Source organism: Lolium perenne, chromosome 4 (genome assembly GCF_019359855.2).
Source record: "Lolium perenne isolate Kyuss_39 chromosome 4, Kyuss_2.0, whole genome shotgun sequence".
Taxonomy (NCBI): Eukaryota; Viridiplantae; Streptophyta; class Magnoliopsida; order Poales; family Poaceae; genus Lolium; species Lolium perenne.
Window position 1 is genome coordinate 50,521,284 of NC_067247.2, and position 10,357 is coordinate 50,531,640.

General features: G+C 46.7%; 1 protein-coding gene across 1 annotated transcript; it reads left to right on the forward strand.

Annotated features, from left to right (window-relative positions):
* Positions 1 to 6,290: 6,290 nt before the first annotated feature.
* Positions 6,291 to 9,924, forward strand: LOC127292483 (uncharacterized). Its single transcript, XM_051321893.2, has 3 exons — positions 6,291 to 7,756; positions 9,414 to 9,457; positions 9,546 to 9,924. The coding sequence occupies exons 1-3, from the start codon at positions 6,800 to 6,802 to the stop codon at positions 9,646 to 9,648; spliced, it is 1,104 nt and encodes a 367-aa protein (XP_051177853.1). The 5' UTR covers positions 6,291 to 6,799; the 3' UTR covers positions 9,649 to 9,924.
* The last annotated feature ends 433 nt before the right edge of the window (positions 9,925 to 10,357 follow it).

Here is a 10,357-nt window from a genome sequence, read left to right on the forward strand (position 1 = left end):
TTTCGATGATTTGGGCAACATCGATCCCGCAGATCTTACGCGTGGAATAGGAAACAAATACATCGGGGCCACGCCGCGAGAAAAATAAGCTCAGAGAGCCATGAATGGTACAAAGCCGATGACTACTACGGCTACACCGGAGGCGTTGCAAGCATATCAATATAAACTCGCTCGTGCTGAACGAGATTTAGAAAAACAAAGAAAGTTACTGGACGAAATAAGAGCTGCAACTTCTGTGTCAAGTGTGTGCATGGCAAACCTGAGTCGACAATCATGAACTTCGGGAGATAGTCACATAGATGCCTGTGCAAGAGGAAGATCTCGATTGGCAAATGTGCCCGAGCACAAACGGGAAAACCCGATCCAAAACCTCGACATATCCTTTATGTCGATAGACACGAGAGGGCACATCATTCCAAAAATGCCGGAAGCAGGATATATGGCGACACATGCCTTCATATTGGCATCTAAACCACCTCCGGGGGATCCCAGGGAAGCAATGTACCAGATGGCTATGGAAGGAGTCGGCGTTATGGGGACAACAATAGCAGGTTCGAGTGCACCACAACCCGAAAGTGCTCCACGAAGAAATAGTCTAAGGAAGAATATTCCTCGACCCACTACGGTGGCAGCGCGAGATCCTCCACGAGAAGGTGACGCGAGGAACACGGTGACCCAGGCCCGAGTTGACAGAGCGCGACATGAGAGGAACCGCGAAAACAGAACACGGGAACGTCGGCATTCACCGAAAGTTAGCGAGGAGGATTTGTGCGGACTCCCTTGCTTCACCCGACGAGTTCGTAAAACTAAAGTACCTTCTAGCTTCAAGTTACCTGACAGCTACAAAAAAATCAACAGGTTGCAAGATCCTGAGGATTGGCTAGTTGATTACTTAGAGACAGTGAAGCTGATGGGCGGAACCAGGGCAACAGCCATGCAGAGCATTCAAGTCCACCTTAGCGGAACTGCAAGATCTTGGATGAAGAAGCTACCAGAAGGATCCATCGATAGCTGGGAAGCTTTCGATGACTTGTTCGTAAGGAATTTCCATTCCACGTGCAAGAAGCCTGCATCAATAGAACAGCTGAGGACTTGCAGACAGAAGTCGGACGAATCAATGAGGATGTACATCCAGAGGTGGATCATCATAAAAAATTCGGCTGAGAATGTGTTAGATGAAAGAGCAATCGATGCGTTTGTTGCAGGAATCCGAAGAAGAGATCTAATCGAGGAATTGGGAAGATCCAACCCCAAGAACAATAACTGACCTCATGTAGATAGTGAATCGTTGTGCTGACGGGAAAGATGTTGTTCATAATAAACGACAGAGGTCACCTGAGGAAGATCGCAACAGGAATACCAATCAAAATAGGCGACGATTTCGACACTTCATAGATCATGACGGTCCTAGCCAAGTGGCGGCTGGCTTCCGAGGAAATAGTGAAGGAAATCATCGGGATGATTACCGGCGGAACAATGACCAGCGCAACGATCATAGATATGCGCCGAGTTCCAGCAGGCAAAATAACCGGCCTAGGTTCCCAAAGTCATATAACATGTCACCCGAAGATTTGTTGAACGGGCCATGTCAGATGCATTTCTACCTTGACAATGAGGGAAAGAGACAGTCGGGTCATCTTCAGAAGGACTGTCGAACTTTTCAAGCTCTGCGAAGATACGCGGAAAACACCAACACGCAAGCAGCAAACAGGGGACACGTGCAGGGGCCAAGGAGTGAAATTCACCTTCCACCACCCGCAATTACCAGTGCAAATCAACATCAGCTGCAACTTGCGTCACCTCCGGGAAATGACGGCGACTTCATAGACACAATGGGTGCAGTGTCGATGATACAGAAAGGCAGACCCTCGAACAGAGCGCAAAAGTTAATTTTGCGGCAGGTGTTCATAGCAGAAAAGTCGCCTCCACCAACCATTGAGTACCTCAATTGGTCGGGACAGGCAATAGGATTCACCAAAGAGGACCACCCACCTCAAGTTCCACGACCAGGGCAGTCAGCTATGATCTTACCAGCGGTGATTGCGGGATTTGAGGTCTCCCGCATATTCATAGATGGAGGAAGCAGTTTTAATCTCATATACGCGGATACGCTGCGGAAGATGAATATCTCTCTGGCAAATTTGACACCAACGGATACGCGTTTTCATGGCATCACACCTGAGAAGCCAAATTATCCTCTAGGAAAGATCCTAGTCGACGTACAGTTTGGAACACTTTGGTTTGAAGGACAAATCAGATGCTCAGATGGAGCTGTGTTTAAACGAGCATGGAATGGCCCGTGGGTTTGTTGTGGTGATTTTAATGAGGTTCTTTGTCAAGATGAACACTTTGGTTTGTAGGACAGATCAGATGCTCAGATGGAGCTGTTTAGAAGTTGTCTTGAGGATTATAAGCTGGAGGATTTGGGTTTTTGGGTCCTAAATTCACATGGACAAATCGTCAAGATGCACAATGCAATATCTGAGTTCGGCTTGACAGAGCGGTGGCCAATGAGGAATTTGCTTCTACATTTGGGGAGTGTCATATGGAGAATTTGATCACTACGTCGTCTGATCATTATGCTATTTGGTTGCGGTTTGATTCAGCTTCAGATAAGCAGTACAACACTCCTGTTCAGCATGGTTTCAGATATGAGGCAGCATGGAGATGGGCCGAAAGTTATTCTGAAAAAGTAGAGCAATTGTGGCGGGCTAGGTCTTCTTGGCCGGCCTCTCTTCATTCCACATGGACCGCTTTGAAACATACTGCAGTTTCCCTCCAAATGTGGAGCCGGGATACCTTTTTAAATGTGGCCAGGAAGATTAGGAGATTGGAGAAGTAGCTGCGGCATCTCCGTTCTTCCTCTTCGATGACAGTCGAATCTATTGCTCAGGAGAAGGAGCTAGAGAGCCAGCTTTGTGAACTTTTTGAGAGAGAAGAGATCATGGCGAGGCAAAGATCGAGGACGGAGTGGTTAAAGGAGGGTGACAGGAACTCGGCCTTATTTCACGCTCGTGCTACTACTCGGAAAAATACTAATCGGATTGATGTTCTTGTTAGAGAAGATGGCTCCAGGTTTGAGGATCAGAAAGAGATTAGTTCAGTGACACACAACTTATGTGAGCAAGTTTTTATGTCAGAACCGAATTTGGTCGTGGAACCGGTTTTGGATGCTATTCATGTTAAAGTGGACATCCAAATGAATGAGAGTCTGTGTGCTCCTTACTCCAATGTAGAGATCAAAGAGGCTTTGTTACAGATGGGGCCGACGAAGGCGCCAAGCCCAGATGGTTTCCCTGCTCTGTTTTACCAGGTGCATTGGGATTTTATTCAACATGAGATTTTTGGTGCTATTCAAAGCTTCCTTAATGGTTCAGAGATTCCTGAAGATTTTTGTGATTCAGTCATAATTCTTATCCCGAAGGTTTCTAGAGCAAAACACTTGTCGAAGTTTCGTCCTATAAGTATTTGCAACGTGATCTATAAGCTGGCATCCAAGGTGGTGGCCAGTAGACTTAAGGTCATCCTTCCTCAAGTGATTTCTGAATTTAGAGTGCTTTTGTTCCTGGACGACTGATTACGGATAGTGCTCTCATTGCTCTTGAATGTTTGCACACTGTCCGGAAACAATTTGGCAAGAGCCCTTTCTTTGCCTTGAAGGTTGACATGATGAAAGCATATGACTGTATCGAATGGTCTTATTTGCATGGTTGCCTTAGAAAGTTGGGCTTTGATGGTAGTTGGATATCATCGGTGATGAGATGTGTGACTCAGGCACGTTATGCCGTCAAGGTGAATGGGGTTCTGACTGATCCGATGGTGCCCTCGAGAGGAATCCACCAAGGTGACCCTATAAGCCCGTATTTGTTTCTATTGTGTACAGAGGGTTTATCCTGTTTGCTGCGTAAGAAGGAGGGACACAGTGTTCTACAAGGTATTAAAAATGGAAGACAAGGTCCCCCTATTTCTCATTTACTCTTTGCAGGTGACATTTTATTCTTCTCTCGCAGTGATTCAAAAAGTGTGAGTGCATTGAAGGAGGTCCTGGATACTTATTGTCTGGCTTCGGGTTAGAAGATAAATCTTCAAAAGTCTTCTGTGATGTTTGGCAAGAGATGCCCTGATAGTGGTCGGTCGACGGTGAAGGCAATATTGGAGGTGGATAATGAGACTCTCCAAGATACATATTTGGGGATGCCCATTGAAATTTCTCGTTCTGTGACCTCGTCTTTCAAGTTCCTGTTTGAGAGGATGTGGAAGGGTCTAATGAGTTGGACAGATAGGCTTATGTCAAGGGTTGGGAAGGAGGCTATGCTGAAATTTGTTACTCAATCAATCCCTAACTTTGTCATGAGTCTGTTCCGTATTCCAGTGGGCATGTGTGACAGTATGAGAATGTGCATTGCTAACCACTGGTGGGGATTCGAGAATGGTAAGAATAAAATGCATTGGCGATCCTGGGATTGGTTATCTGCACCGAAATATCTGGTGGATTGGGCTTCAAAGATTTTGTGCTCTTCAACCAAGCTATGTTAGGAAAACAGTGTTGGCGGCTGATAACTGAACCAAATTTGTTATGTGCTCGAGTGTTAAAAGGAAGATATTTCCCGGATTGTGATTTTCTGAAGGCTCATAAACCCCGATTGTCCTCTTTCACGTGGCGATCTATCTTGTTTGGTAGGGATCTGGTGATGAAGGGGGCTGCAGTGGGGCGTAGGCAATGGTGCGAGTATAAATATTCCGAAGGACAATTGGATACCGGGTCACCCGACTGGTACTTTTACCACACTTGAACCGATGGCAGAGGAGGCTAAGGTTCAGAACTTATTAACTGAGGAGGGTTTGTGGGACATGAAAATTATCAATTTGTTTTTTTAGAAGTGTTCCTGTCAGTAGACGTGGTGGAGAAGATTTTGTTTCCTGACTCCATGATCGTTTTGGAATTTATTATGTACGATCAGCATGTAACATGGCAGACACCAATAGTTTTTTCTCCAAGCGCTGTGCGGCATGCCATGGGGGTGGTTCGGATATGGAGATGATGTCTAAGCAATGGAAGTCTCTTTGGGCTGTCAAAGCCCTGGGAAAGATGAAGATTGTGCTTTGGAACATTCCTGCTAATAATCAGTGCATTTTTTTTGGTTGTCGATCTGAAAATCTTGCCCACATTTTCTTCGAGTGTCAATTTGCACAGGCTGTGTGGGAGGCAGTGAAGATGAAGATACAGCTGAAGCTGAATACGTTGAGAATCAGATCCATGCAACAATGGTTGTTCGAATTCTTGTCAAAGGCATCGTCGGTTCAAGCTACTACATTTGCCGTCACATGTTGGCATGTGTGGGAAGCAAGGAATGATGCACGGAACGACAAAGGTATAATCCATCCGTCCAGGTTGGTCGTCAAGATTTTGGTTTATGTTGAAAATATTGTGCAACATTGTTACAAACTATCTCCGGCCAGTATTTGTGAACCTTCTCTTCGTTGGGTTCCTCCTCCCGCCGGGTGTGTTTGTGTAAATGTCGATGCTGGCATCTCCCGCCGGGTGTGTTTTAGCTCGGTCTTGTGATTCCGAGTCTTGTAATTTTTATTTCAGTGTTGTCCCGGCTGCTGTCCGGAAATAACTTTGTAACGATGTTTTGTGATCAATAAAGTGCCAATTTCTGTAAAAAAAATGAAATATGTGAGCAAGAAAGGTTGGTTATTGGCTCCACCGGCCCCATCATATGCATCCATATAAACAGGACCGCCCCTTGATGCGCATGATTATAGGATAATCCCGCTTACTCTCTGCATCTGTGCATGTTTTTTGTTTGTTTGATCTACTCTTGTCTATTTCGGCGATTTTTTTCAGCATCACATTATAAAATAATATAAGAACATGAATTAGCAAAGACAACTGAAAAACAAAAAAGATTCAAAGATTCGCAAAAGAAAAAAGAAAATCATATGCTTGTGCAAACATGCCACCATCGCCAAACTATCTCGTGCACGTGCATACCAAACGTCCAACGAGGCCACGAGCACCTCCCGCACTACTCATCCGTGATCTTTTTTCTTTACCCCATTGACCTCTGCCATTGACGACCAAACTTGGATTGAAATTCCGAATCCGCGAGTCGCCATTAGCCGCCGCCGGTGCCATTTCCGGCGCCTGGACGCACAACCGGCGGCGACCTCACCGGCAAATTTCCGGACAGAAATAAAAACTCTGCAAGAAAACAATCGTGTGGCCAACGTAAAAAATCCGCGGCAGTGGCTGCACGTCGGCGCCGAATCCCCTCTCCACGATTTCCACGGTTAGTGGCGGCGCACGTCGAAGCCCGGCCGTGCCACAACAACCTCTCCACAAAGCTGCTGCTGAGCTGAACCTAGTGCGCCTCTATCTTCCTCCCCATTTATCTAATCTCCTCCTGTTCTTCCCAAACTCGAGCAAAAGATTAATCGATCGCGACGGAGGATTTACCGCGGTTTCTTTTTTCGCGCGGCCACCAGCGACGTGGAAAGCTCACCGGCGTGGCGCCATGATGACGATGATGGTGGCGCGCACCAGGTTAACTTAGTTCTAATCCGTTCGGGATCACTTCCGTCGGTTCAATTATTGAAAACTGCTGCCGCTGCTGCACTGGCGTGGCCATTTCCAGCCTAGCTCAGCTGCGTCCAATAGACGCCACTGCCTTTCCCCCTCCCGGACCGGAAAAGTAGCGCTCCTCCGCCGGATTCGGTCCCGACGGCGGTCGCGGCGACGCCGGCCGGGATCCGCGGCGGGGGATCGGATCCCGCGGGACACATACATGCCTCGATGGACCAGCACGCCGACTCTTCCTCCTCCCCCTCCTCCTCCGAGCCGCGGCGGTCGGTGAAGCGGCGCCCGCCGGCCGGATCGCCGGAGCTCTCGCCGCGGGCCGCGGGCGGGGAGGCGGCGGAGCTGATCCGGCGGCTGGAGGAGCTGGAGTCCACGGCAGCGCGCCTGCGCGGGGAGAAGGAGGCGCTGGAGGACTCGGCGCGCGGCCTGCAGGGCGAGCTGGAGGCCGAGCGCGCCTCCGCCGAGACGGCCGCCAGCGAGGCCATGCTCATGATCGAGCGCCTGCAGCGCGAGAAGGCCGCCGCGCAGATGGAGGCGCGCCAGTTCAAGCGCTACGCCGAGGGCCGCGCCGACCACGAGCGCGAGGTGCAGGAGGAGATCGCCTCGCTCTCCGACCTCGCCGCGTCATACCACTCCCGCCTCCAGTCCCACGGGATCGACCCCGACACCTTCTCCGACGAGGAGGACGAGGAGCTCTACGAGGAGCAGCGCGGCCATCTGGAGCACACCGACCTGCTAAGCAGTGCCATGGTCTCGCCAGAGGCAGATGCAAACGGCGGCGACCTGTTAAGCAGTGCCATGGAGGTGAAAGGCATGGTCGAAGACGAGGAACACGACCAATCTACTGCCCCCGTGGAGAAAGAGTTCGAGTACACGGTGGATGTTAGGTGTGCCAGCCCAACAATGGCCGCCGTGGCGGTGGTGGGGGAGTACACTAGGGACGACGATGTAGCTGGCAATGCCGAGGGTTTATATGCGAGGGTCGAGGCGCTGGAGGCGGACAGAGCGGCCATGCGAAGAGAGATGGCGGCGCTGCGGGCGGAGAGAGCGCAGCTGGTGATGGCTAGGGAGATGGCACGGCGGCTCTGCTGGGAGGTTGTTTCTGAGCAGAAAAGCGTTGCGAAGAAGGCGGTTGTCCCAGCAAGGAGCTTCTCGGCGTTAGGAATTTGCAAGGTATAATCGATTTTGCTCACAATTATTCAATACTCAGTACTCCTACTAGTAAGAGTAATCTCATTACGCATCATCGTTTCTGCATTGGTAACCTCATTATGTATTAGCTTTGTGAGTTAATCTGCTAACTTCAGCATATTTGTGCCAATTTTGGGCACTAGTACATTTGAGAAAATTAGTTGTATCGCAGTGATCAATGCATCTAGTTGGAAGATTTTTGTGGTACTTGGACAAAATGTGTTGCGACTCTTGGCTTGGGTGTGTGATAGAATTAGATTCTTGGCTTTCTTTATACTGTCTTAAATGGACTGAGCTCTGAATTTCTTTTGAACTGAAGCACCATGGAAGTAGTTGGTACTATGAATTAATTTTAGGTTGTTGTGATTTACCATTGATTCTTTGATAAGTTGGTGCCACCTGATGTTTCCACTTAAGCAATTCAACATGGGCTGCTAGACTGGGTGGATGAACTTACTTGGAGATATGTGCTTATCAGCTTGTGTGCTCTTGCTGTTAATTCAAACTTGATGATTTTTAAAACATTGCATTGGCAATTTAGCGACTAGGCTGCACATATTTGTATCTGGAGATGCCCAGGATTATTGCGATTTTCTTCTTCGGAGAGTATAAACGCACTTCCTATGTGCTAGACACATTTTTTAGTTCCTTGATATAAATACATTTGCTTCTGTACAGCTGAGAGTAATCATTAGCGCTGTGAGCTAAAGGTTTTAAGTTTAGTACATTGGTGCAAACTTTGGAGAGTTGCACATCTGCAGTACTGCAGAATAGTTGCATTTGTCACTATACAGTTTGGTGTATGAATTGATGTATTTAGTTGTTGGCCTAGATGAAATGGGGTTTACATATCTTGGCTGTGTAGGAGATAAAAGTTAATTCTTCACATTAGTGCAAGATGTTTTGTATATCACCATTTTTTGTGTTTGGTCAAAGTTAATACCATCCCAACTATTCCTAATACAAAATTGTTTCTTGAGATGTCTAAATGGCATATCAGAGTAATTATATTGTTCTCCCTCACCTCATGCATATCACACAGTTCAGTAATTTTGATCCGTCGTCACAGTTAATAGTAGAAACAATTTTGTGAACATTAGACAACAGTTTTTTTGATCAAAATGTTTCACTGGTGGATAGATCAATTTGTGAAGTGCAAGGGGCTCATTTACAAAGTTATTTCAAATGGTAGCAACACTTTAGCTAATAATTATTCACAACTCTGAGTTTCTAGAGACTGAATTCCGTTTCTTGTTATCCTTTCGTTTCTTCATTATCATTATGTGAACACACAGTGAGCTGCATTCTGCAGGCATTCTAGATGCAGCAGCCTGTTGCAGTAGTGTTGACTACTGAGAGTCTGAGATACATTAGTACTTTAAAATAACCCAAGAAACATATGTTTTTCATCTTTCAGTTATATAAAGTTTCTGTTTCAAAATATGGAGCTGTAATCTCGGAAAGAAAACCAAGATACAGTATTTGTTATTTTTTACAACGATTTTTTAGTGCAGTTACTAGCTTAACCCCTTTGCTTGTGTCATCCGAAATTTCTACATCCAATGGAGTGATCTTGTGCTCTATAATATTGCCACTGTTATCATTGGGAAATTAGTAACTTTTTATACATTTGTTGCAGTGGGTGCTCTCAATTATCTTTCGGAGAAGAAGTTCTACCGTCAGGTAGTTCTGTATTATGGATGATGCTGAACCTATGATTACCCTTTTTGCTCTGATGCAAAACTAAACTGCGTTCATGGATACTCCTCAGGTATACCTTTGGCTTGTCAACTACGTTCCTTGGCCTCCTGCTGCTCCTTGACAGATCCACCATGTTGAGTCCATGGCGACGTCTTCCTAGGCCACAGCGATGACCACGGCCTTCTCCATCCCATATCCAAACACCTGTAAATGCAGAACTTTGAGTGGATTGTTATCACTCTATTTTGCGCATGTATTGCATTCATTGATGATCCATTTCTTTTTGTTTGGTATGGTGTAGTGTATTTGAGATGTAAGTTTTGGTTTTCAAGCTTCGAGCTTGTTGTATAGTGTGTTATTGAGACTACTAGGCTTGCATAGCTGGTGTAATCTGGAGTTAAACTGACATACTCTGCATAGTGCATGTGACAGTGAGTTGTCGAATCTGATGTTCGAGTGCTGTCTATATTCTCCGCAACTGCAGTAAATGTTGTGTACTCTACATGTTAAGTGATCGGTTCTACGCCATCCCGTTGTATCTATTTTAACAAAGTTGAGATACTTTTGGTGGGAGGGGGGAGGGAGAACTTCATGACTGCATCACATGGCGATCAATGTAAGGGCATCTCCAATTGCCATTTCATTTTACTACGTCCTATTTTTCTCGCTGCTACGGTCACATCATGGATTTGAACCGCGAGGCTAAGAGCATCTCCACTCGTTGGCGCTTTCCACGCCTAAATTCAGTGAAATTTTCGTCCGAATTGGAGGAAAATTTGGCCTGGGGAGCGCCGAAGTTCCAGCCGTCCCCCCGGCAGGAAACCCCTAACCTCGCCCATTTGACATATTTCAAACAAATTCGACATAAAATTTAACAAGTTC

Coding starts and splice junctions, on each gene's coding strand:
- LOC127292483 (XM_051321893.2), top strand. CDS start 6,800: ATGGACCAGCACGCCGACTCTTCCTCCTCCCCCTCCTCCTCCGAGCCG. Junction 7,757..9,413: donor CGGCGTTAGGAATTTGCAAG/GTATAATCGATT, acceptor CATTTGTTGCAG/TGGGTGCTCTCAATTATCTT. Junction 9,458..9,545: donor AGAAGAAGTTCTACCGTCAG/GTAGTTCTGTAT, acceptor GATACTCCTCAG/GTATACCTTTGGCTTGTCAA.